This window comes from Haemaphysalis longicornis, unplaced genomic scaffold (assembly GCF_048455015.1).
Source record: "Haemaphysalis longicornis isolate Haplotype H1 unplaced genomic scaffold, Haemaphysalis longicornis Haplotype H1 scaffold_7, whole genome shotgun sequence".
NCBI classification, from domain to species: domain Eukaryota; kingdom Metazoa; phylum Arthropoda; class Arachnida; order Ixodida; family Ixodidae; genus Haemaphysalis; species Haemaphysalis longicornis.
In genome coordinates this window covers 77,384,905-77,412,496 of record NW_027526422.1, presented here as the reverse complement: position 1 = coordinate 77,412,496, position 27,592 = coordinate 77,384,905, and the positions used below count along the sequence as shown (strand labels likewise).

At 48.7% G+C, this 27,592-nt stretch overlaps 1 protein-coding gene across 1 annotated transcript; it reads left to right on the top strand.

Moving 5' to 3' along the window:
• Positions 1–27,133, top strand: LOC144146372 (G2/mitotic-specific cyclin-B-like). Its single transcript, XM_077678329.1, has 7 exons — positions 1–51; positions 1,153–1,455; positions 4,730–4,891; positions 6,279–6,515; positions 8,073–8,215; positions 17,487–17,592; positions 26,985–27,133. Exons 1-7 carry the CDS (start codon positions 1–3, stop codon positions 27,087–27,089), a joined length of 1,107 nt encoding a protein of 368 aa, XP_077534455.1. The 3' UTR covers positions 27,090–27,133.
• The last annotated feature ends 459 nt before the right edge of the window (positions 27,134–27,592 follow it).

Here is a 27,592-nt window from a genome sequence, read left to right as displayed (position 1 = left end):
ATGGTCAGGTATGATGATGAGGACGAAGATGCGGTCACTAACCAAGTCAAGGTGAAAACAGACGTTTCAAGACCCTTTAGTGTTCCTTGATCACACTAAACAGCTTCAAGGAACGAACCCTTGAAGGAACCATTACGCGTCCCGAAACGTCTTTGTGTTTTCACCTTTACTTGGTCAGTGACCGCACCTTCGTCCTCAGAATAAAGATTTACAGTTGGTTGCATATGCTCTGGTGGAATTAAGAGTAAGATATTTGCGGAACCATCACATATGTTGTGTGTACCTCGTGTACCGGTCATACGAATACTGTAACAAGATTGCGGTGTTGACCACCGAACAGCTATTCAGTATTTATTTATATATGGCGCTATCTCTAAAAAGTGCGAGGTTTTGACGAGACGAAACAACTGTGCTATTAAGTGTGTCGCAATGGAGGGCTCGGATTAATTTTGACCGTTTGGGTATTATGTAATGTGCTCCCAAAACAGCCGCCGGGCATTCTCCCGTTGTAAGCGCGAGCGTGTAATGCCGTTTTTTCTCATCCTTTCACGCTCGCGAACCGGTAATTTTTATAACGCGCGATTTGGGCAACAGTTACTTTCTAATTTAACCGTTTCTGCAAAATTTTCGCCTGAACTTTTTGTTTGGTAGGTTTCTACAACTTTGCAATTAAAAGGTTTTGTACAGACTTGCGAATTAAAGTTAAACTTTTCCTCTGGTTCGAGCACTACGTAATGGAAACTCAAACCACATGTGCATACGTAATAACGCTGAACCTTTAGTGATAGTGATGATTGTAGGGTTTAGCGAGCCGACTCAACGCAGGCGATGAGGCGCGCCGTAGTGGAGAGCTCCGGAATAATTGTGACCCATAACGTGCGCCTAAATATCGTACACACGGGCGTTTTTGCTTTTCGCCTCCATGAGGGAAGTGGCCGCCACGGCAGGGAATCGAAGCTGCGTCCTTGTGCCGCTGAACCTATAGGAATTGTGATTGGCGAAATTGGAATTGTGAAACTTTTTAGGTTATAACCTGACATACAGTCACAGCGTGCCTATGTTCTTCAGCGATGGGCCCACCGCACCAAGAGCGTATTTGTAGCTTGTACAACTTCGCATTTTCATCACTGATGTTCTATTTCATTGTCGCAGGGTCCCGGTCCCTCCCGGGATGCTAAGCCGAGGAGAGGTGGCCAGGTCCAAGATTCGGGGATCGGTTCCGTGGTCGATGAGCTGTCCGAGGGTCTGCGTAAAGTGAGTGTGCAAGACGTGGGCGCTGAGGCATCCGCTGAAAAGGAAAACACGAGGGCTGCCTCTCTTGATGAGGAGCCCCAATCCTTCTCCACCTCGTTGCTGCCCTTGGGCGTGCCAGACATCGACGCTGACGAGGAAAGCAGCCACTTGCACGCCACAATGTACGCCAAAGACATCTTCGAGTACCTCGCGTCTCTCGAGGTGAGTGGGGAGGATGGAGAAGCTATTTTCTTCTACAGCGGAACTGTATGTGGCTTGGTTCTGACAAAACCGGATTCCGCCGATAGACCCGCGTAGAATAAGATTTTTCGTCTCAAGAGCTAATGTTGAATGCTCTGAAGCCATCACCCAGTCGAAAAAGGCACGAAAAAATTATGTAGTTTGTTGTATTTTCGTGTGCCGCTTTCTTGTCGTGATTCTGATGTTCTGTCGTGTGTGTTATTCCTGTCCTGATTTTGATGTTCCGTCGTGCCGAATTCCTGTCTTGTCGTGATCCTGATGTTCCGTCAGTAGTTGGACATGGTTTGAATGTTATTGCGCATTGTGAAGAGTAACGTTAGTGGCAGTTCTGTTGTGACTACAGAAATGTCTGTCGTTGAGACAATTCAACGCTGAAATTTGGGCTAGTTGGTGATACGACTTCGACGTGGTAAAGAGCGCACTAGACGGGGACAGAAGAGAGAGTGACACGGGACGAGCGCTCGTCCCGTGTCACTCTTCTTCTGTCCCCGTCCAGGGCGCTTTTTACCATGTCGAAGTTTAGACAATTGACTTTGTCGTTACGACAGAAATGTGTGTCGTAACAACAGATGGCTTTGTCGAAACAGGAGTTCTATTGTGACAACAAAGCTTTTTGTCGTGTGACAGGAATTCTTGTTTGCTTTTTGCAGTATTCCTGTTGTGATTTCAAACTGGCGAGCCTTACGCAGGTGTCTCGTAAGAAAATAGTGCTGCAATTCGCGGCCAGAACGCCTCTATCATAACGCTGAGTTTCATTTATTTGTAATAAATACTCAGTTCGCAGTGAAGTCGTAAACATTACAAAATTCTTCACTGCTATCAATGAACCCCTGCGGAGGTACTACGGTTACAGAAGACGGCTGTCTCTCTTGCTTTATCAAAACAATCCCCGAACAAACTGTATGAGAATTCGCCACTATGACGACTGTAACTTTACGCCGAGTTTCATCTGCTTTTCATAATTACGTAGTTCTCGGTGAAGTTGTAAATGTTGTAGAATTACCGTCTGCACCAATACAGCTTTGGTATACTCTTAGATCTCCACAGCAGTGGTTGGGCTCTAAATTTTCTTCTGCTTGCGAAAATACCACGAACAACTAAAAAAAGGCTACAGAAAAGGGGTAACAATCAGGAGAATGTAGTAGTCATTATCCCGTACTTGTCGCCATCACCATCACTCCACCAGAGGTTGAAGGCCCCTTCATTGGCTCCAAACTATTCACGATATCGTGCACCAATCTGAATTCATTCTTGTTTCTCGAAATTTCCCGCTGCTGACTGGCATCGCGAAAATGTTAAATCGTTTCAGTATTTGCAAGTGTAAAGGCAGCTTCATAATGTTAGTGCAAGTAACGTACTACCAAACACAGGAACTACATCAAGTGTGAATAAATGTTAGTGGATTCTTAATGATCTTTCCTCACGCATTAGCTCTCCAGTACAAAGCATATATATTTCGCTAGCGGTTGTCCCGCCCGGATCCTTCTTCGAGGCGCCAGTCTTATTTTCACTCTACCAAATTTCCATCAGTTATTCCAGTACCAACTTGCCGAATTTTCTTTCTAATAAGATGCCCCGGCTAAGTTGCTCTCGGCTCGCAACAGTTAGCGAGATTCACGCCTCGAATGCCCTTGTGTACAACAGCCGAATTCTTGAGTAATGGAGAGTTTAAACTGACCGTTTTTCGCGGTCCGTTCCGCTCCGATAGCTAGCGGGAGTGCCATCGCGCATGCGTGGCGCGTTCCGGCGCAAGTGCCGTTACCTAAGCGGGGCCCAGCTTCTCTCGCTGGGCTCGCCTAGCGGACCGTCGCGGCAGGTTACCCCCACGCGCCAATGCCAAGATGGCTGCCTGCAACAGCGCACTCCGTTTCTTCAGGTGAAACATGAGCGACTGAACGCCGAACGTGCTTCCGCATAGGTAAAGATGTTACACACGTCAAAGACGTTTAGAACGCAAGCGAAAAACGTCGACAGATATGCGAGCCTACTTTTATGCAGCTCCGAGAAATACAGCCTTGTCTTGGCTATTCAAAAGTGGAACGGCAGCCTATTTTAAATATATTTAATATCATTATATTGTGTCAGCGATTGAATTATACAAAGAGCTCAAATTGAAGTATAAACGCAGCATTTTGCTTCCTTTGAGTGCATAAAATATCAATTCTTAGATCTCCTTCGGACGGCGCTTTGGTTCGCGTACGCACAGGACACGAAAAGTGGCGCCAATGATTCACCGTCGAGAGAGCTACGGTAATCCCTTAGCTAAAAGTGTTTCTGAAGTGTTTCTGCTGCTGACGTTCCGGCTAAGAGCTGATTGAGCGCAACCCACTCACTCCCAGCGGCCCGCTTAGCGCTGAGGGGGCCGCCGGGAGCGAAGTGGACTGTCAGATAACTCTCCACTATTTGCTGTCTGTACAAAATGCTATTGCTATAGACATGAGACATGCCCAGCTATTCCGGGTAGTTAATCAAGTGTTGTTAAGGCCTTTTTTAAAGACGATGGTCTTTCTTGGGCTACTTGAACGCAGAAATTGTGGTCTGTCTGTACGTCTGTTTGTCTGTTACTCGATTCAGCCACCCGGCCAAAATGAAACAAACTGCGCATTAGTCTTTTATACCCACTGCCAAATCTAAACGTCTAAGTCCAGTGTTAACGCTCATATTTTTCAAAATTGTTGAACAAGAACAACACATCACTCAAATATAAGGCAGAAAAACAATACATGATTGACATTTGAAGTATTTTTTGATTAAAAATTCATAGATGCTTGGTTTTTGCGATAGCAAACTAAATACTACATCAACTACAGAAAACTGTCGCCTGCTGTTGCCCGTGCCACCTGGCGGCATTTATAGAATCAAACTGAAATAGCAACAAAAGGTTCAATTAGATAAGTTCTACGTTGCTCTTGGAACGCTCGTGGATTAGGGCTGTAAACGTTGTCGTAGGGTGCCTCAATTCACGCGCGTCTCTGCCGTACGGCAGCGCTGGCATCGGGGCACCCGACTGAGAGCACTGGAACGCGGTAAATCTAATTGAATTGAGCAAACCTCTAGTGGGTTTAGCTTAGGAGGAGCACGACGGGAGAGGAATGGCATGAGAGGTGAGCGAAAAAGCGAAGGGAGGCATTTACTTAGCAAATGTAGACGAAAAACTATTGTCTTTCGTCGACATTTTCAACGAAAGGAGCAGATAGGGGGCCAATTTTTTACAAGCGTCATTTCCCCTGTATAGGTCAAGTGGCCGGTGCAGCCGAACTTTCTGCGCAACCAGCCGACCATCACCTCACAGATGCGCCACGTCCTGGTCACCTGGATGATGCGTGTACACGAAAGGTTCGAGCTGCTGCACGAGACGCTGTTCCTGGCTGTCTCACTCGTTGACCGTTACCTCCAGGTGAACATGCAGGGGTGAAGTTTAGCTCTACTCTGGAGCCTTTCAACATCGTTCAAAACTATCGCGGAACAGGCGCTGGCTGTGTTCCTATGTAGTTGTGTATGCTTGAACACACAAAGAATAGCTAGCTCCTCCTTGTACCATTTTGTGATGGCACGCGCGTTTATTCTTTCCCATTTTCCCCCTCTCCGCACTCAACGAGCTATGAGACGCTTAACTCCGCGGAATTGCTCGAGGCATTGGTCTGACTTTGTTTGAGCTTGAAGGTCAGATGGATGCTATTTAGAAAGAGCCATCTTCTGTGTCTAACATACAGCTATTGCTTACAGGAGAGACGGCATTGCGCTGCCGCTGCCGCACAAGCTACCCTGCAGCCGCAGCCTACGTCACCTGCCCACCCCGTTGTTGTTGCTGCTGGCAACTATTTCGCGTAGTTACGCTGCGTTCCTCCATTTGGCTGTATTCTACCCACGTATTCCTCTTCGTTCAGTTTGTTCAAGGACGCCTTTGCTTGAAATGAAACTTGTGAAAATTTACTATTACTAGTCATGCCACCCAGGGACCTATTTTGTCACTGAAGACTGACCATCTCTCGCGGCATGTGTCACTACGCGGTATTTAATTCGCATCCCTCGGTAACCCTTAGAGTGATGTCTCTTAATGTTTTATTCCTTTATTGATATCCTATTCAGTACCTACTCGTACCGACAGTCTGTGCGCCGGGGAGAAAAATATGTTTGATATTTGATTCGGTATTTGTAGTTTTCTCTTTTGGGTGATCACTGTACCTTCTTGGGCGTTGGTGTGTAGTACTGACGGATTGTGCCACATTATGACGCTCCTCCTCAAGTAACCAAATGCGTTGCACTTTCCGTGGTTCCCGACCTCGCACTGGCCCCGGAGCGCATCTGCGATGCATCTCCTTACGCAAGTGCAATCTCGCGTGAATCGGAATCGCACGACTGCTAATTCAGCTTGTCAAAATATTAAGGCGCAAGTCGTACCGCTACTACTGCGGCTCAAAGTATAAAGGCGATTGATAGGCGGGATGTACGAACGGAGGAGCTTTGTATTAACATAGGGGGGCTTAAAGCGACCCTGCAACTCTTTTTCCAACTTCGTTTTGAAATCGTAAATGATTGCAGATCCTAGTCAAACAAAACATCCAGTACTTAGATTAGTGTTTTTCTCTTTCCCGGTCTTGGCGTTCTTTGAGCGCCCGAACTACCTTATTACAGTGGTGTAGCGGCTATTGGGCGAGTTTATTTCCGTCTCAGCAATGAACGCACTCGATAGCCACTTTAGAAAAGCACCCCTCCGTCTAACGATGACGATGATTGAACGCGAAGATGATTGAGGCCAATGATTGAGGCCAATGTATGCGCAGGCGAAGCCCATCGCCCGCTCTAAGCTCCAGCTCGTGGGCATCGGAGCCCTGTTCGTGGCGAGTAAATACGAGGAAACCATGGTGCCGGCCCTGAGCGATTTGACTTACGTGGCCGGCGGTGCCTACCGACCGGCGGAGGCGCGCAGCATGGAGCAGAGCATCCTGACCGTCCTGGACTGGAGCCTCGGTCGACCGACGCCCTTGCACTTTCTCCGCCGCATTGAGAGGGCCGGCAAGGTGCGTTGGTCCCACACTTCCTCCGTGCCTGCTTTTCCTTTCCGGCTTGGAGAGAGAGCGAGAGCGAGAGCGAAAGATGGATGGATGGATGGATGGATGGATGGATGGATGGATGGATGGATGGATGGATGGATGGATGGATGGATGGATGGATGGATGGATGGATGGATGGATGGATGGATGGATGGATGGATGGATGGATGGATGGATGGACGGATGGATGGATGGATGGACGGATGGACGGACGGATGGATGGATGGATGGATGGATGGATGGATGGATGGATGGATGGATGGATGGATGGATGGATGGATGGATGGATGGATGGATGGATGGATGGATGGACGGACGGAAAACCTTTATTGAGCCTTTATCATATGGAGGCCATATGACGTCATGGCTGCCTGCGCCCTGTCGACGAGCAAAAGCTGAGTCCCCAGTGAATAGTTGGCATTGACAGTTTTGAAGCGAGGGCAGCTCTAGCATTTCACACACTGTATTTATTAAGTGGTGGATTTGATCTAAACTTCTGAGGTCTGTGTATCCTTGATAGTAACCAAATGCCACACAATTTTGATTGATTTGATTGATTCTAGGCTTTAACGCACCGACGCAACGCGTTCACACAATTTTCTACGATCACTGAAATGTTCTTTCCAGAAGAGAAGCTAATTGAGGAGCTGGGCATATCTCAGTTTAAAGCGCATCTATTGCAGAGGAACTGGAGCGAAAAATAGCACTTATGTTCTGCAAATAACCGGCACGCATAACGCGCGTAGTTACGGCAATAACCCTGCGTTTCTGTTAACGGCGAACTTATATTATTCAGTCGCTGATTTTTGCCAAACTGCTTATACGATAAAGTGGCATTGGAAGCCACAACAACTTTTTCAGTTATATTTTCTGTCTGAGTGACTTTATCATGCCACAATGCAGCAGTGCATCACAAACGATTTAGTTATATTTATCTTTAAGTGTCATTGACACCTCAAAACGCAACGGTGCCTTAGAGTAGAAACGTAAGATTGGCATACCCAATATAGCAAATTTTAGCGGAGAATGTAATGTCTTCCATCTTAAGGGTAAGCACAAACTTTGTAAGGTAGCGGCAGTGGACTCCTTTCAGAATCACTCTGCTATGCTCTTGTTTTTCTGGAAAGCGTAGCTGATAAGAAGTTAAGGCCGAACGATATGCATTAGTGGTTTACGCACTTCAATCTATGTATACAGACAAAACGACAAAGCGAACGTCGCCATTTCCTGAACTCAGCTTCCTGCACTAGCTGGGAAGGCCGCTTCTAGGTCACTGTTTAGACAGCGTTGAGCATGGCAATGTTACGCAGCCTTTGTTCAATTGCTCTCCCCCATCAGGTCATTGTCCCCCCCCTCCCCCATCTCCCCCATCTCTGTACCCCATCAGGACAGGTCGTTGTCAGGGGCCCCGGCCCTGTTTCATTCTCTCTTGGTGGACAGTGTCTTATGTCTATATAACATAGAGTAATTTAGGGCAACGCGAAGTTTGGCTAACGCCACCTGTCGCATGAATAACAAATGCAGGTGGATGGAACGTCGTTGTCGATGGCCAAGTATGCCTTGGAGATCTGCCTTCTTCGCCATGACATGTCGCCGATACGTCCGTCTGAGCTGGCCGCTGCCGCCCTCTGCCTGGCCATCCGCTTCGTCATGAACGACTCGAAAAGGTATAAGCTATCCTGTTCTGAAGGTGCCTGTGGATGGGATGTTACCATGGTAAAGCGCTGGGATTGGTTAACATTACTCCCCTTTCGAGATTGGGCTTCGCTTTAAGGTGGGGACGTCACATCTGGCGTCTCTTGCTTACACCACCCCGCCTATGGCGTATGCAGTTAAACCAGGATGTAACGAACCTCTATGAAACGAATTCGTGGATTTAACGTAGTTTTTCAATTCTCCATTGCCAACCCAATTAAAGCCCATCTGTTTGCGACCTCGATGTAACAAAGCTGTTGCGATGGTTGACTTTGATGTAACGAATCTGATACGTTTTGTAGCGAGAACTAGAATTGACGTATTCTCGCCGTTTCACTGTGACCGGTGGCCGCACCTCGGCTCCCTACTAGCTGGCAGCTGTATATAGGGAACCTGCGGCGCCTAGGGAACCTAGCGATGGCCTAGCCGCCGCAGCTGGCAGCGCTGCTCGCCGTGCCAAAGAAAAAACAAAAATAAAAGGTAAAAAATAAAGAATAGTTAAAAATTTTAAAAACATCAAAATAGAATAATAAAAAATCAAAAAATGTATCTTTAGAAGGGGCGGCTCAGTGGGATTCGTCAGGCTTCGTCGTCGGAACGAAACCCAGAGGAGGCAGCGAGCCGAGGAGACGGAGGAAGAACGGGCCGAACGCCTCGAGAAGCGTCGTCACTGTAAAGAAAACCAAGCTAAACAATAACATCAACCGTACCTCTCACTACGCACACCCAGACATAACTTAGTGAAGCCACAGATAATTTTTGGTACTTTTTTGTAAGAATAGGCTGGCGAAATGCACGAATTTAGCGAATTTTCCTAGCACCGCAAACTACGGCGCGTGTCCACGCGTGAGTGAGGTGACAGTCAGGTGCTAGGCCTGCCTGTCGCCGTGTAGTCGCGCGTCTCCACTTCTATCTGTGGGGTCGGTCCGTCGGTCATGAGTTCTGCTGCATGTCAGAAAACAAAAGTTTTGTCTTTCAAGACAAGCTCACAATTTCAAATGCCATCTCCGCTGGCGAGAAAGAAGAACATCGGCACCCAGTACAGTATCGCAGCTGTCACCCATTTTTAGTGCGGAAAAAAAGCGTCAAGTTCACCGAATTCATGAAAAGGCGACCTTTCAGCAGACGTTTTGTCCTTTAAACGGGTTAAGGCACCCAAATGTGTCAAAAGGCAAAAGCGGTACTTTAATTACGTTTGTGAACACGGGGGTAAGTGACCTTGCTTCTGTAGCGGAAGCCGCACGGCACACCTGACCTGCGCAAGCGGCTCCCGCGAGACGGGGCTTTTCCTTTCTCTCCGGTCTGCCGCCGGCTCGTCGACAGTATGCCTTTTGTGGTGGTCATTCCCCCGTCCTATTAAAAGGCCGCCTTTCGGGGGAAAGCTTAACTTGTTGTCCTGCTGACTCCTGGCATTAGTCCTGGCGCCGTTGCCGTCTGTTCTCTTGGGGGGCCTTTTCCTCTCTCTTTTGAAGGACGCGGGGGTTCCCCTTCTTTCCCTCGTCGGGGTACGCTCTCGGCGTTCGAATCTCTTGAAAATAAAGAGTCTTGTCCTGAAACTGCAAACCAGCTCCACGTCTGCTTTTTCGCCTCCTTCAGCAGCCAACATTCCGGGCTGCTACACTTGTAATGCCGTGCAGTGACTAAACCCGCAGAAAAGGAGCTGATGCAAAGCAAGCAGTTTTAACTGCGAAATAAATTTTTTGAGGGTGACACTGATTTCTAGCATTTTGGTTTCGTTTCTGCTTCACTCACGCGAGGCGTAACTCGAAACATTCATGTAACAAAAACCTGCATGTTACAAAAAATTGGCCATTTTTGTGAACTTCTTTATATCCAGGTTTAACTGTGCTCGTAGTTCACGATTTCCTGACGCGACGAAACGCACCGACTGTGTCTTGCGTCTTGTCGCTGGTGTATCTTAGCTGCTGGCCGTAGCTATGCCAATGGCGGTTTCCTGGTGATGGCGGTCAATTAAAGCGCCCGTGCGTACCATGTTTCGGCACGGGTGAAAGATGCCCCGGTGGGGGGAAATAATTGGGAGCACGCCGGGAGTCCTAGCCACGGCATGCATTGTGCGATGAACTCTGGTTTTCTGTAATTCAGTGCTGCGGCCTTACGCGAACTTCGACATCAACTTGTACTCGCTAAGTTTTCAATCCTTCGCTACCTGCCCACTCTAAAGGAGCTTCAAAACATTTCAGTTTTCCCGCCCAAGCGTAGCTGATAATATGTTAATGCCGAACGATATGCATTAGTCGTTTACACACTTCCATCTATGTATACAGACAAAATGACGAAGCGAGCATCGCCATTTCCTGAACTCAGCTTCCGGTGCTAGCTTGTCACTGTTTACAGACAGCGTTGAGCATGCCGACGTTACGCAGCCTTTGGTCAATGGCTCTTCCCCGTCGGGTCGGGCTTGGAGCACTAGGTATAAAAATTAAAGGGGTACTGACACAAACTTTTGAAGGCGAGATAACTTCGGAGATAGATTGGTGTGAACACACATACATCATCTGCAAAATATCAGCGGCGAATACAGCCTAGACCATATTTAAAATCAATTTTGAAGTGTGCGAAACGCAACCGAGAAGCCAGCAGAGGACCTCGCGCAATCGACATCCCCTGGATATTTTGTAAATAAACAACATCCAGACACGTCACAAGTTTGTGTTTGCCGCTTCCGCACTGCCAATGTTTTCCGCCGACTCGCCACTCAAATCGGAGGGCGGAGCTTCTGCTCTCGAGAACGAACGACCCGATCGTTGGCGGCAGAGGCGCCGTGATTTCGTCGGCTCATCGGGCAGCTGGCCGCGACCAAAGTTCTACAGAGATTCCAGGCACTCTGTTCTTATTACTTTTTATTTACATTGGACGCGAAAACGCGCCGGAGACACGAAAATCCCACTGAGCAAGCAGCACGGCCGCTGTGAAGGCAGCGGCCACGGCCGCGAAGTGGCGCAGGCTGGCGCAGGTAGATCGAGCGATAGCTTCTTACCGCTGCACAAAATTGTACCTAAGACCCAACCATGACAGCTTATATGAGAAATGAGTTAATGATGCGATGGCGAGTTGAATTAAAAATTGTCATCTGCACCGCTTACGAGAGCGGCAATCGAATTATTACATCTGTAGGCGGACCTGTAGGCAGACCGGCCGCCTTCGCCCAGCGCGCGCCTTGCCACCCACTGTCTCGAGCGTCGCACGTCGTTCTCTAGCCGCGGCAGCATTTGAACTCGCAGCGTCTGCGTCACGTCCACGGTCGCTTTTAAATGCAGAGCATTTCTTTAACTCACGATGTCACCCGTTCTTGGCGTCCGTAGTTGTCCGAATCGCCCGCCTCGACATGCCCGGCTCAGACGTTTCGCTGTCGGCGCGATCAACATTCGGTAGCGCGCCGAGGCCAAGGACACTCTCTCCCCTCTCTCGGACTCAACGTGCGCCGAGGCTGCCAATTTTACTGCTGACGAGCGCTCTCTCGTCAGCAGTTGCCACAAGGGCAACAACATTAACGTAACGCAAACTACTTAACGTCGTGCGCCCCCGGAAATGCTCTGCATTTGATCGTGCCCCTCGCGAGGGGGATGTTTCACTGCGTCGCCATGCGAACAGTTTGCCACGCTTTAGTTTCAGTTCCGTATCTCCCCGCCGCGGCCGTGGAGAGAAGGCTGCCGGCCGCCACTCTCGCCACCGCGGCGCTGCGGTTGTGAGTTGCGCTAGGAAAGCGAGCGTCGTCTGCTAGCGGGGAGCGGAACGCGTTCCGCTCGGCATCTCCGGTCTTGGCCACTTCTGGCTGCGCACTGCAAAAGTTTGACGAGCGCTGTTTACTTTTAAATGCAGAGCATTTCTGTAACTCACGATGTCACCCAGCGTTGGCGTGCCTCGGCATCCGCAACAACCGTTCCAGGTGCGCCCTCTCCCCCACTCCTCCTCGCCTGCTCTCCGCTGCTCCTCGCGTGTTCTCTGCGTGCTCGGATCGCGTTCAGCAACAGGTGGGGCGCGCATGCGTCGTAGTTTGGCGCGGGAGCAACAACAGTTGTGGCGTGATCGTGACGTAGTCGTGACGTGGTCGTGGCGCGGTCGTGCCGTGATGGGGCGGTTCTCGGCGTTGGCTCTCGCTGTCAATTTCTTTCGAAACAGATAAAATCGGGTATGTGCGGGGCTTCGCGCGCACGTCGTGCGCCCCCCGAAAATGCTCTGCATTTGACCGTGCCCCTCGCGAGAGGGATGTCGTAAGCGTGCGTATGCGGTTGAGTTACGTTAATGCTCGTACTTCTGAATCACGTTGGGTTTTTTTAATGAAGCGGCTCACGAGATCAGTACGTGGGGGCATTCGCAGAAACTGCCGGCGACGCGGATTTGACAGTGCTACGGCAGCTCTGCTCTGTGATATCCTGATATCTCTCCTACGGTCACGTGGTCAGCTTTGTTCACACAAAATACACCGTTTCGCGGCACCCGCTGAAACCGAAAGTGCGGCTGGCCGCATTGAAAATGCCTCTAACTAAACAACCGTCACACGCTGAAGCCATGAGGTCTATACAGGTGATAAGTAGGTCACTAGCTACTTATCGCAACAAAAAAAAAAAAAAACAAGATGCAAAATTTTTGTGTCAGTATCCCTTTAAGCCAGGTTTGGAAAACGAAGCATTATCACCGGTTTCTCGCCCGGCCCCCTTTTGTTCAAGTCTGCCTTCGAAATGAGTACCGCCATGAAAACTACAGTGGCATTTCCTGGCAACCTTATACAGGGCAACAAAGAAGTAGATTTCCGGAAGCTGTGTTGTTCGAAATTGTATAATTGGATGCGAAAATTGGCTGATAGTCATGACACTCGCTGATGCGAAATTTAAGAGCAGCGCGAACTCCAGTCTTCTCGGTTATGGTGCGTACCTGCTCCCTTCATCCGCGAACGCATGACGCGCGCTACGCTAGCGTTATGTGGCAGCGCGTCGCCGCCGCCGAGCATGTCTCGCGTGGCCTCGGCATACCGTCATCCCCCTCACGCTTTCGCCATACATTCCTTCTCCACTTCCCCTCTGTAGGGAAGGAGAAATGAACGACGCTCTTTGTGCTCTATCTCGTCAATGGCGCTCTATCTCCATCTCCCTCAATCTTGTTTTACTTCGGTGTCCTCTTTCTTCGCTCGGTTACAATCAGGCTGCCGACAACGCGGGAACACAAGAGCGGGGTCTTAAGAGCTGCGCTCGTAAGACTTAATTTGACAAAGCTTTCATTTTACTTCAGGATAAGCGAAACAATTGGAAGCGTAAGAATGCAATTCACGACACTGAACTATGTCGACCCGCTCGTTTGACAGCTTGACTATTGCATTGTGTAACTTTGGCTCTACATTCGTATTTTCAATACGCGTTTATTATCAGCGAGGCGTCCTAAGATAGTCACTTAAAGCGGTATTCACACCAGGAAGCATTCCAGAGAAGAAATCCGAGATCGAGACGTCACTGCAGGCGGACCTCCGTTGGCCCACCCAATTCGCTCGCGCGGAGGATGTGACTGTGGGAGGGATATCAGCGTTTGCTCGTATCGGCGTCGAATCCACAACAGCGGTTGTTTCTGAAAATCCCATCACCACGCCTATCGTCTGTGGCCCAAAAAGGGGCCGTGGACTACATGGAAAACGGAGCGCGACGCTCGCGGCAGTGGGTGATCGTCGTGGCAGGAAGGGAGACGCACGTTCAGAGAAGCTGGTAGCCCGCCTAGAAATCTTTAGGCTTAGATATTTAATGTTCGCTTTCTTAAACGGCCTGAATGACGATTTATTGTAATATATACATATATAAGAATGTATAGATAGATATCCTTTTTTTAACAATATTATCCACGCGAAAATGTTGAGTAGATTTCAAGGCTCTGCGTCGTTAAATATGTGCCCACTCACGCCTTATAGCAAGAACCAAAGAAAGTTAATAAAACCACGGAAAAATAAATGTCTGCAAGTCCAGAAGAAACAGAATGGCTCTAACGGGAATGAAGTTGCGTATGTAGCAAGGAAGACCCGAGTAAATGAAACGTCTTGTGTAAAGGGAGCTGGTGCTTGGGGTGGGGGAGTAGTTCCCCCCCCCCTCCCAGGACACAGGCTGCCCTCTCAGTGCACAATTTATGTACCAAGAAGTGTACGTCATTTGCATTCGTGTTCATGCAATGTTAGTTTTTCACTCATTTCGTATCTGCTTTGTTAATAGCAAGGAGAGATGTCGTCCTGCAGTGTAACGGACGGACCGAGTATGTAAACGTGGAAAAACGTAACCACGAGTGTTTTGTACTTCCTTTTGTTACAAGAGAAAATAAAAATTCCTTGCATGAAAAAGACAAAGTGCAGCTTGGGAGATGCATAAGGCGTTCGTCGAAACTTAAGCCAGGTAGGACTCACCAGACCAACTAAATGCGAAATGCACTGGCATTTATCGAGACATGGGGAGGGGAATGTGGACACTGTTTACAAATGCTGAGCGAAATCAAGCAATGAACGTTTTAGTAATCGCATACACAGATTGCGAGTTCACTTTCCTTTTGTTTTTCGACTTCAACAAACAGCTGATCACTCGGCGGACGCATTTTTGGAAGTATACAGGCTAGGAAGTTCACAAGCGATAAAAGGTGTCCTTGGAAGAATGTGGCATCTGATAAGGCCCTCTGCTTTCAGTTTGTGCTGGATTCTGCCGGCTCCCTGCGCCATATGACGATGTTTGGAAGAAACGTTGACTTGCGGACGCGGATTACTCTATAAGCCCGTCTCCGCGCTGCTCGCAGATAATATATGTAGCAGATGAATGTTTGCAGGCGCTCACCTCACAAGACGACCCTTCGTCGCGTGCTGATCCCCGAGTATAATTTTGCCTTATCCATGGCACTTTCTTTGAATGTTCGCGAAATATAAGATACACTGGCTTGCAAATGGTGCTGATCAATATCTGAGGTATGAAATTGGCGAACGTAACTGACGTGCTGTCAGGCATTATTGCTCCGCTAAATTATGTAAGCGCACAAGACCGATTTACATCGTAGTGTATAGCCGTAGCGTGACCGTCTGAGGGAACGCTGGTTAAGGAGACACTGAGTAAATTTCAGGGCAGTGTAACTACAATCAGCAACATGCATACCCCGGTTCCGCGATGTTGGCCTGTGACACACACCTAGCGCCTATACAGGTCGAATGTACCACACTAAGATCGCGTCAGAAACGTTTATACTCTCGTATACACACCACATTTGCAAACAGAATGACTGCTCCGCATAAGTATGTATTGTGAACATTTGTGCGCGCGCTGCGATAGTGCTCGCTTCACGGACACATGGAAGGTACGGGTTACTTTCGCGTCCAATCCACCTTGCACTCCGTCTGCTTCGCACGCTTCTGCTTCTGCTTTTCTCTTCCCATTGTCATCATCATGTCCTACCTCATCTGTTTCTCATACCCATCCACATTATCATCCACGGGCTGGGATTCTGGGTTGCCGCTCAGAATAAACGCGCCGTTTCGTCTGCCTCTGCGACGTCTCTCCAGGGTGGCGGCTGCCCTTGACGTCTCCCTCAGTATTTCCAACGCAAACAAACGGTAAATGTCAGCCGTGAACGTGCCGCAAAGATAGCGGCGACAGTGAGGAGCGGCACGGAGACGCGAATGCTTTCGAAACGGGCCACTAGGGGGCCTTCAGTGGCGCTCCTATAGGCAGCGCTCGAGGTGTATACCGGTCACCTTTCTTATATATGAAAGTGTGGTGCCGTCACTCCTTGATTTCTATGCTGTTTGGTACTTTTGCACTCGTAGTAGCTTACGCAACCGTAATCTTCACCGGGAAACACACGTGGGGAGAATGATCGTGCTTCGAATTATTCGAAGACGCAGTTGTCATACATTATGCAGTTTGCACATCACACGAGGGCTTTGAATGAGCGCATGTGGTGAACCCGCAACTGTGCTCCTTGAGTGCACTGTCTCCCCGTCTCCTTGTGTAGGCGTAGCTTAATCGGTAGAACAGCCGGTTCTGCTTCTCTATTCGGGACCGGGTTCGATTCCTCGCGGTGCGAGGAATTTTTTTTATTTATCCTGGCGTTCTCTGCTGCCGACGCCACAAACATTTCCTTGGTTCGTAGAGCTAACTGCTTCGCAGTAATATAGGGCCTGGACGTTGTGTTGATGCTAGTTGCCATATGAGCCTGCGAAACCTCCGACCTCCGAGCGGAGCAGCGAGCCGGCCAAAAACCGTGTCATAGGAATCACGTAACTCGCACTCCGAGGAGCCGCACGGCAGATTTCTCCGTCGTATGAATACGTTTGTTCAGCGATGCCTTCGCGGACATTGCGGGAAATTTGCAAACGTAAGACATTAGAGAGTTTTATCATAGCGGGTGGCGTCCGCTAACGTTACGGTGGCGGCGTACCGGGACCCGACTGCGCATGCGCGCGCGGGGACTGCGAGGAGGCCGCCCCTCAGCGGAGCGATTGGGCGCGCTTGGCGTGGCATAGGCGAACGCCCCACGGAACAAACGCGTACCTGCCAACTCGGGTCGCAGCACCCGCCGCCGTGAAGTTCGCGGAAGCTACGCGCTATGCTAAACTCTCTTATTTTCCCATCTTACTGCTTGATCCACCCAGTCGTAGCTGAGCAATACGGTCGCCCATTCCTCTACACTGGCGATGTTGCGACCTAACGTTGTCGCCCGTGGAAAGGCCCACAGCGTGTGTTCTAGGTCTGCCCTGTCCTTACACCGGTGGCTCTTGTCAGAATAGTGCCGGTGTAACAATGACTGTACGCAACCGGATGGGGATACGAGTTCGTTTGCAGAAGTCGCCAAGCCACGGATTGCCATTTACTGAGGGTAGGATGGGCCGGGGGGAAGCGGGTCACCTCCTAACCTGTAGTGATGAGTGATGTCCCTGTAGGACGCGAGCCGACCTCTGCCCGAACAGCGAAGTGAATGAGCGCTGTTGTCGTCACCAGCTCGGTCAGAAAATCCTCGAGCGGCGTCGTGCGCGCATTCGTTCCCAGCCAAGTCGGACCGGAGTGTGCCGGTGCCAATATTAGACATATCTTGCCCGACCGCTGAGTGTTGTTGAGTCCAACCTTTAGAATTGCAGACATCTCTGACGAGATGCGCCAAGTGTGGCCCATTTAGCTGGTCCAAGACGCTGCTAGAGCGCAATGGCTCTTGGTCGACGTCTAGCATTACTGGTTATTATGCAACAAAGTTTTCTCTCTGCCTCTCTTACCGCTTCAGGTGGGACGCTACGCTCGCCCACTACTCACGTTACTCTGAGCAAGAACTGCAGCCCACCATCAAAAAGATGGCCAACATCATGATGGATGCCCCCGTCACCGCTGGCGTAAGCATTTCGTTGCTATTCTTAGCATTTTCTCTGACCCGCCGCGGTGGCTCAGTGGCTAAGGCGTTGCGCTGCTGAGCACGAGGTCGCGGGTTCGATTCCCGGCCGCGGCGGCCGCTTTTCTGATGGATGCGAAAAGCAAAAACGCCCGTGTGTTCGAGATTTCGGCGCCCGTTAAAGATCCCCAGGTGGTCAAAATTAATCCGGAGCCCTCCACTACGGCGCGCCTCCTCGCCTGCGTTGCGTCGGCGCGTTAAACCCTACAATCAATGAAAGCATTTTCTCTGGGTTTTTTTTGTTATTCACGTTCAATTGTAGACCTACTGTCGACCGAGAATGAGTACGCCCGCACATATTCCAGGCATATAATCATAAATGTGTTAGAACAACCATGACTCAGTAATGTTTTCTCATGCGCTGCTCAGGGCTATCAGAAAGCGTTGCGAGAAACGGGTCCAAACAATTTTCTATCGCATATGTTGCCAGAATGCAGTTCGACCTGGCAGCGATACCGGGAAGGAGTTCAGGAAGAAGCACCTGCGCACAATAAAATGTACAAGAACACGTTATGAAAACGATTTAAAGCTGGAAGTATCATATCCCGAACAGTGAAATTTGTATTTGGGCATGCCAAGACACATGATGAAAACGTTTTTTTTTTTTTCGTACAGGCCATGTGGTCCGTGATTGGTAGTTCAGTTGAAACAAACCGCGCAGTTGTTTTAGGCTTTCCAGAATGCGGGTTAGATTTCAGAGGCACCGGCTTCAGACAAACGTTGTGAATCAAATTTTGACCGGGCAAGTGCTTTATACACCTTAAGCGTAGCCTCTGCTGCTTTGTAAATTGTTTTTTTTTTCTCCGAGATAATCTATCCAGCGATTGTCGTTGTTGATCGCCAGTATCACTTATCGCGAGCTAAATTGAGATGCCCATGCCATTTCTCGCCTTACAGAAATTAATTTAATTGAGAGGTTCAACGTGCCTGTGCTCTACAGAAGCGATGAGGCGCGTTGTAGAGGAGGTCTCGGGATTAAGTTTTACCACCTGCGTATCTTTAACGTGCGCCAACATTTCGAACACACGAGCGTTTTCGCTTTTCGCCCCCACCAGAAAAGCGGCTGCCAGTCTTCCAAAAATGTTTGAACAGCCAGTTTGTAACAGCAGACTTCATCGGTGGGAAAATTCGGAGATAAATAACTGGGTAACTTAATTGAATCCAACACTACAGACGCCACATTACATGATAGGGAATAATTTAAACTTTTTTGAAAAAATTACTCCCACCTCCCCTCGCGGGAACCCCTGTGTAGATGCGACACATAGGGGGTTCCGTTGTTGTTTATGTTAGGTTGATTCTCCCATCGCGTGAAACGTGCCGTGGACCCCCTGCCGCGGCTATGACGCAACGTGGCGCGGCTATGACGCAACACAGTCCAACACAATCCACTTTAATCCAATACAATCCAATCCAATCCAATCCGATCCAAATCTAATCCAATCCAATCCAATGCAATCCAATCTAATCCAAGCCAAGCCAAGCCAAGACAACCCTATCGAATCCAATCCAATGCCCCTCGCGAGAGAGTGTTCGCTATTAGAGAGGAGAGGGGGTGAGCCGCGGAGAGCGCAGCTCGCGCAGCGAGGAGAATGGGGGAGGTGTATGGACGTGCAACGACGCCCTATGGAGGCACAAGGCGAGTGAATGAGATGCAGTCGCATCTAAATACAAACTGATCCTTATCGGTAAAAACAGTTTAGGTGAAGAATGGTATGTCGCGGTGATGTTGAATGCTTGAAGTTTGATTCGTACTTGAATGGTTCGGCTCATACGTCAAACGCTGTCAAAGACATAAAAAAAAGGAAATCTCTTCCTGCGAACGGCGATTTCAGATTGCGTACCGGAGTGTGTGATAGAGAGTACCCAGGCCTCACAGGATTATGGTTGTTTCCTAAAGGCAGCTGCGTTGTAGAGAAAAGGGAAATATATTCAAAGGAGTTAGCTAATTAGAAATATTTAGGTTTCCAAGTACGCCTTAAGCAATGCTGGCTAATGCTTCGATGAGGGAGAGTTACATCTTTCTGAATGCATCGTGTAACTACCTTCGCAGTTTCCAAATGGCCGGGTAACCTACAAAAAAAAAAGCTTTGCTGAAAACCTTTGCATCGAAGCATGGACGAGAATATCTTTGTTTAAAGAATATTCCAGTACCATCGATACCAAATAAAAGAAAGCAGTTTGAACAAGTCAGTTTTCTGCTCCGGGAGTATTGGTTACAATTTGAGACGTGGGCACGAAATTGAGGTCGAAAAACCAATAAAGTAGGGTGGGAATCTTAGCTCAAAGCCAGTGATGCTTCTTGGAATGTTAGAGAAACTGTTCCGCAGGTTTTTCATCAGAAACCTATTTTCGGCATAACCACTTGCTCCTGAGCATGCTAATGCGGTAGTTTTAAGCAAGCAAGTGGTATTCGGTTTTCTGCAGTTTGAGCATGCAGAATGACCGCTTTGGCAGACCCCTTCATGTACGTCGTGTACCATAAAGACTATAATTAAACTAAAAGTACTTCATTGCAAATAAAATATCGAGCAATAAACCGCCTTGTTAGTAACTATATGAAAATTTTATTGCTCTTAACGCACATCATAGACAGGCACCTATGTCAAGAAGTGATAGCCTATTTTATTCATAATTTATCGTTCTAAGATAAAGTGATTAAAATAGCCGATTGGGTTGAATTTAAAGCAAGCTTGTCCACTTAGCATTGTCGCATAAGAGAAATGCCCACAAAACAGCTGGCCGGGAGTTTGCCCGCCCTCGGAAACGGAAACAACTAACTTTACTCCAAAGAAATCGCAATATAGCTGAGCTAATAAGGATTGCAGTACACGTTTAATTACAGAAATATTTCTCTCTACGAGGTGTAAATACAATCGCTATAACAGCTAAACGTTCAAGCGGCCGCCTATTTCTTCCCCTCCGTTTGCCTGGTTTTCATCATTTTCCGCAGCGAGATTCCACTCTACCATCCCCTCATAGAGTACAAAAGTTTTAACAGCTGCAGAATTATCTGCTTGTAGGCTATCCTAGCTTTTAGAGTATCGGCACTCTTTTCTCTCATTGTTATGTGCCGCCGGGATTTCCATTGGTCGGTCGGCACCACGTGATGTTTGTTTACATATGGGCGCAGCCATTTTGTTTTTGGGCGACTCTCCTCTCTCTCTCTCGGCTGCGCGGGCGCTAGAGCGGCCGGTCGCACTCTGCCCGTCACAACCGGCGGCGGTTTCGTTCGGAGAGATGGCAACACTGCAAACCAGAAACAAAATGGCCCCCAGACGCCTCCGGGTGCGCGATGTGGCGGTACTCTTAAGCGCAGCTTATTTAGTGACGCTAGGCTATCCTCAGCAAGCATGTTCTGGCAAGCCATGATCTTCTTCCCCCAAACACTGCTCCAGTTCTGACATTCATTCAATAAACGCGATCCTGTGCCCAATTCGGTAGAGCGACGAGTGGTCGCATGCCAGCAGATAATTACCGCTCTTCTGGCCGAATGCTAATCTTGTATTACCCGTGTTCGGACGGTCGGCAGTTTCTTTTAGTAGCCCTTTGGACCACAAGAATAGAATCAACTCACGATCTTATTCTTAAACAGCTATATAAGAGGAAGCTATTTCGACGTTTGGGGCAATGACTGCTTTGCGCTGCCCGAATTTCATCGCTCCCGATGGAATCTTGGGGCGCACTTGGCCCGATCTCCATCACTACATTTTGTTGTTCAAAAATCATACTACGGATAGTTAACACTTTGCCCAATCTCCTACCTGAGAGACAGACCTACTGAACGGCTGGCTGACGCAGCAAACACGATTAGTGTCTTGGTGATTGCTTGTCTCACTTTAGTTAGGGCTTCTGTGGCAGGTAGTATGCGTGGCTCTTTCATTTACTACCGTCTTCTGTATCCCCCTTCTTCGACACACTGGAATCTATACTCGCCTGAACTGCCTTATTGTAGGCTTGAAAGTTTTCTGCATCCTTCATTAACTTATCTTGTTTCTTGAAAAACGTGTCTCGTCGACGAGAGCTTTCTTTTCTTCCAACATGACAGGTCTGTTTCAAGAAAGGTTTGTGTAACAGCCATTGTTGAAGCCAATGTTTTGCTCGAGTTGTTAAGCTTTTCCCCTTTTGCCAGCGCGTTGGCAGGATCTCTGTTGTTTGTTATTGCTACAGACGCCACCTGCGAAAACTAGTTCGGATCGTCACGCACGTGTTCCATCGTAGCGCTTGTTTTCAGTAGTATCATTCTTAACAATTTTATTGGGTGTGCTTGGAAGGCCATTCGTCTTTGCACGACCACTACAAAATAGTGTACGGGGCACATTGCTTTGTCCACGCATTATTCCCTCGTCCAGTGACGATATGCCACTTATCCGCTTCAACGGGCATCGAAGTTGGTTAAGACACTTTTTTGGCAAGATTGCGTGTCACCCGTTTCCTTAAATTAGGGTGCACTGTCAGAAGATATGGGGAGTCGACTCAAGAGAGCCAACAAACCCCACCGAATCCACAGGGCACAGGCGACAAAGGTGGTGGCCGTCTGATGTGCGGCTTTCGCCGACCAGAGCGGCAAGAATGAGCAAGAGTCTTGAACGAAAAACAGCATAAAGACTTATATTTAGACAGGCAAGTTACAAACACAAGCACGAGGTAACGGATCGATCATGACAGACAACTTAGATGGAATTCAAATACATGAAACAGTCTAAAATTAGACAAAATGACACAAACAGGAGCGTTAACAAATGAATATTACAAAGCGGAGCAGTTAACTAAAAAGAAACGAAATGTTCAATGCTTATGAGAGACAGAGTCCCAGCATATTCACCGACCGGACCGGACGATCCACCGCTGTCGGAGGCGATTCGGCTACCTGGGAAGCGTGGCTTCGGTATAGGCCAGGCCGTCCGAGACGATCACAGTGATTCGAGGCCCGGGAGTACGTTTGAGTCCTCCAGGGCGCGGGTCGCCGATGGTGTGATGTACAAACTGGCAGGTGCCGTTGTCAATCGCGACGTCCAAACGTAGCTGGTTTACTTAGCCGCGGCTTCTCTTTTTTTATAACCGCACCAGTGCGGAGAGGGAGGGCACAAAACACAACGCGCCCGCCGCCGTCGGCGAATCACTTCCCTCTTCTCCCTTCTAGAATCATCGACGCTCTTTAGCACTGGCAAGGCCACCCGTGCCTCCTCGAGAGTGCTCGAAGCTTCGGTGTAAGTTGAGCGGCGGAGATTTTTATTCTGGTATTTTCTTGACGGCGAGCCGGCGAGTGGTCGTGTTAACGCCTCTTCGTTCGCGAAAGTTCTAGCCTTGTCTCGGGGCGAATAGAACCGAACTGAATGAATCGGACGACTGCAAGAAGAATTAGGCGCTGTACAGTAAAATGAAAAATTTATGAGGTACTTTTAGACGTCGTACGCTCGAGTTTGTGACACAGCCCCCCAAGTTTCAGAATATTATGCAATAATATTCTCACAAAGTCGTGCGTTCGCGTCGTTCACACTTAGTGAACAAAAGAGGCGGTGCCTACAAACCCAAAATCAAGTACAGCCCAATGTTCTTCATAAGAATAATGACAGGTACAGAATTCGCGTATAGAACAGCGGTTTGGCGCAGATTTCTCAACAAATGCACATCCTAGGGACAACTCATAAATTTAAGAACAATAAAGTACTAGAATTCGAATTAAGCCAGTGCCCATAATAAATGTCTGGCCAGTAGTCATTACAAGTGCGAAACTCATGAAAATACAGCGTGCGCTCCAGTGCGAAGGTCTCGTAGGCTCAAATACAATGAGTGTACGTCAGTACTCAGAAATACATACAATGCACTGGTACAATGAAACTCATAAGAAACATAACTAATATGTTGTTCACAAACAATAACATGCAACCGAAACGTTCACGAATGTCACCACTAGTAACGCCAACAACAGACGGCATGTGTACTGTATAATAATGAAAGCAAAGTTCACGCAAAACGAACTTGTACGTGAATATACACTGTACAGCCAGAGTGACAAAATAAGTACAACCTTCGCGTACAGTACGACAGAGAAACAATGAATACAACGTTCAAGTATACAGTACTCGACGTGAAAATACAACTCTGTCTTACACAACTCCATTCATATCACACGTGCATACCTAAATTTGCATTCTTCATGCTTAGCCCGTGTCTATCGGGCGCTTGCGTAACTGCGCCGGCGGAATTCTTCTCTTCTGAGAAGTTCCTTTCCAAATGTCACGCGAAGCGACAAACTCTTTCGTGTCCGCAATGATACCGGGCCCGCGACAATGCTTCAGTGTCTGGGCCTTCGTCTGGTGAACGTTGGAGCGTCTAGCGACTTGGCCTTCCCTCGCCTTTCCTCGTGCAGTAACTGACCGGTGTTTCTTTACACCTGCCAGATGTGTGCAATGCCGGCACACACGTTTGCTCTTACGCTTGAGCCCACACCTGCACTCTTTGTTTGGGCAGCTCAGCTGCTTGCACAATTTTGGAAGGCCGGTCTTCAAGCTCTTCAAACGTTTGTTCTTTACATGCCCATCGACACTCCTTTCCCTTTGAGGCGGCACCGTCGTTCGGGTGCCGGAAACGTGCTGGCTTCGCTTTTGGCGGAGCTCGTGTTACGTCGGACACAACTTCGCCTCTATACGAGGCATCGAATCGGAGTGCCCCGATAACTGGCTCTTCTTTCGTAATGGCGCGTGGTTTCTCTCCCACCGTCGGAGTCACAGGATCGTCGCCGACGCTTATGTACGGCGAGCTCTCTATGTGGAGTGCGGCCCCGCTTCGCACGGGGACATCGACCTTGACCGCAGTGTCGGTCGCTTTGCTGCCCAAGCCGTTACCCAGCCCAGCGAGTTCGCCCAGCGAGTTCACTTTCTCGAACTGGGTCTTCCTGCACAATAAGTGTGCTTCCATCCGTGTCTTTTGGAAAGACAACGGTTCCCTCGGGCACTCTCCCCGCAATATCAGGGACCCGTTCGTCTAGTGGGTTCGGCCCCGACGTCGTGATGGCATCCCCAACCGGGATGTTATCTCCATCCTCAAGCTCCGCATCACCTGTAGGATCATCATCCTTCCAGGTCTGAAGTGGTGCGCTTTCGCACATATCTGGACGCGTTTCCTCCTTGTGGATCGCGGATAAATCTACCTCGTCGCTTCTAGAGATATACTGGCGTTCCTTTATCGTTTCAGGGTTAGCACTTAGGCCACTATACCCTTCTCTCGCATTTTCCTCATCTGATGAGGATTCCGCTTTCAGCCGTTCTATCTCGAGTCGCCTTTTCAGAATCTCGAGTTCAGCTTTGCGGGCTTTCTCTTCGCGCTCCGCTTTAACTCGCTCCCTTTCGGCTTCTGCCTGGCGGGCTTTCTCTTCTCGCTCCGCTTTCTCTCGCTCTAACTGAAGTTGTCTCTGAAATTCTTTCTGCCTTTCTCTTTCAGCCCTCTCAGCCTCTTCTCGTGCTGCCTGTCTTGCTCTCTCAGCCTCTTCTTGTGCTGCCTGTCTTGCTCTCTTTTATTTTTATTTTTTATTTTGGTATTTTCTTGCCGGCGAGCTGGCGAGTGGTCGTGTTACCGCCTCTTCGTTCGCGAAAGTTCCAGCCTTGTCTCAGGGCGAATAGAACCGAACTGAATGAATCGGACGACTGCAAGAAGAATTAGGCGCTGTACAATAAAATGAAAAATTTATACGGTACTTTTAGACGTCGTACCCTCGAGTTTGTGACACTGCGTCAGATCGTTCGCAAGATATCACTGCGAGAGCTGAAATGTCATCCAATATTGCCCCGGGTGGCAATAGTCACATGTACTCGGCGATACCGGCTGTTTCAAACATCGAGGCTATTTAACGTCTTTCTTGCGGCTGCGTTATGCTCGTCGCTTCCTCATCTTCCATTTCAAACTTTCTCACCGGTACCGAGGCAACGAACGGTGCGACTCTCCATCCTTTCTTCCTACATCCTAATTTTTCAGACAGTGTTTGAAAAATTATGATTTTCTGCCGGTCTAAGGCATGATCCGGGCATAGCGGCGCCTTGTTCACCTTCCCGCCCAGGTTACAGCCTTTTGAAGCGTAATGCACTGCGTACTGCTTTTCTCATGTGTATAAATATTGCAAGACCAGTTGGGCGAAGCTTATTGCAAAACGGGTTCGTTTTGAAGGTGCATTCTGCCTGGCACCGCTTGGAAAGCATGGCTCCTGCTAAAATTTACAAATGATGGTCAAGACTATTTGAGCGAGATCAAAAACATGGCCACGTTCCAGCGGCGGTGTTTTCAGTTGGGAAAACAAAAATTGCGGGAATTTCCCATGTGCGTTTGCTCTTGACGGCTCTTCAAAAAGGTCGCTGACCACCCCGACGTAAATTTTCTCTTTCGATCGGTTAAATAGCTATAATTTAAATATTCGAATGCACTGGTTGCGTGGTCGTAATTTAAGCAGCGCCCATTTCAAAGTTAGCCGTTCCTTCGCTTTTCAAGGATGGTCCACACTACACTACAGCTTATAATCAATTTTTCATACCTCCTTAGCATGGTAAAACCAACCAAAAAAATTCCGCCATCTCCACGAAGTGAATGATAATCAGAGGGGCGAGCAAAAATGCTTATTCGTAAAACCGTGAAACATTCGCCCGCGCATCATATAAAGACTCGACACGTCAAGCTTTCCACCGCTCCGTTGACAATCCCGCCTACGACGTCGATGTTTGTGGTGGTTATATAGGGGTTGTTTTGGACGATGAGAATCTCCATGGGTAAGTTGGCGAATTCGGTGTGTGACATTTAAGCCACCTTGGCCGTCGCCTTCTTCATAGCGTCTTGTGTCGCGTACCCCCGATACGTGTCTTCAACTCGCAGGCGACGAACGACAACCTCTTCTTCTTCCCCTCCTTCTTGTTGGGTAGCAATGAACGCGTTGAACGTTTTGACCTCTTCGGCCAATCTTTGGTTGGCCAATCCCTAGAGGGATCCTGCCACAATCATCAATTATGTGCCGTGCCGTATACAGCAGCAACGAGGGACGGGACAGGGCCCGAGCAAGAGGAGCTTCGCCCCTAAAAGCACTCGTGTTACCCGACGCTTCAAAAAAACCATTCTAGTCTGACCGGAGTTGAAGCCGGGCCGTTTTTTTCAGCTTGCTAAAATATGCCCAACCAGTTGTGAATTACGCTGCATGCAGAAAGAGAACACACGACAGCCACTGAACTTAGAACGTTGACGCCCTGTTCCACAGAAACTGCCAGTTCCCAACTCGAAAACCCATGAAGAACAGACCTCATGGTAAAATTTTGCCCCCGCCGTGACCAATTTCTGCTTCTCAATCTCTAATCGCAGAACGTGTACGAGAAGTACCACAACAGGCGCCTCGACAACGTCAGCGCAAAGGCGGCAGCGCACTCTGCCACGCTTCGACGGATCGCCCAGAAGGGAACAGTGTGAACGGCGAGAGTGCGACCGCGCCTGCGCGTAGGCACGCTCGCGACTCTTTTTTTGTGTGCTTGTGTCAAATAAAGTCCTCGGCGCCGCGAGTGTGCATGGTGGGAAAAAATTTTTTCATTGCTGAAGAAGCATCGGGAAATACCGCACCACGCCAGGCCAAATGTTGGTCGCTTAAGACAGCACATGTGTCATTGGCGGTTCCGGAATGAGGTATATAATTTAATTTGATTACGTTGAAGCGATAAGCCAGTGACGCCACAGATGTAATAGTGGTATAAAAATAAATGTATAGCTGTCAAAACTACCGGCTTCGCGTTTTAAGAGGAGAGTGAAAACAGGTTGGTTAGTCTGAACCGATCACTAGGTCACCGATAAATCCGATCTGCTTGTCTTGCAGACAGCTGGGCAAATTACGGCAGGCAACGGCTATATCGCAAGCGGACGCCAATCTGCACGGGTTGCGACGGAAGTTGAGAAATCGCGCAGTAGGTTTCATAACAGCA

Excerpts from the sequence above, each read along its gene's own strand:
- LOC144146372 (XM_077678329.1), top strand. The coding sequence starts at position 1 with ATGGTCAGGTATGATGATGAGGACGAAGATGCGGTCACTAACCAAGTC. Across the intron at positions 52-1,152 it reads CGGTCACTAACCAAGTCAAG|GGTCCCGGTCCCTCCCGGGA; the intron begins GTGAAAACAGAC and ends TCATTGTCGCAG. Across the intron at positions 6,516-8,072 it reads GCATTGAGAGGGCCGGCAAG|GTGGATGGAACGTCGTTGTC; the intron begins GTGCGTTGGTCC and ends TAACAAATGCAG.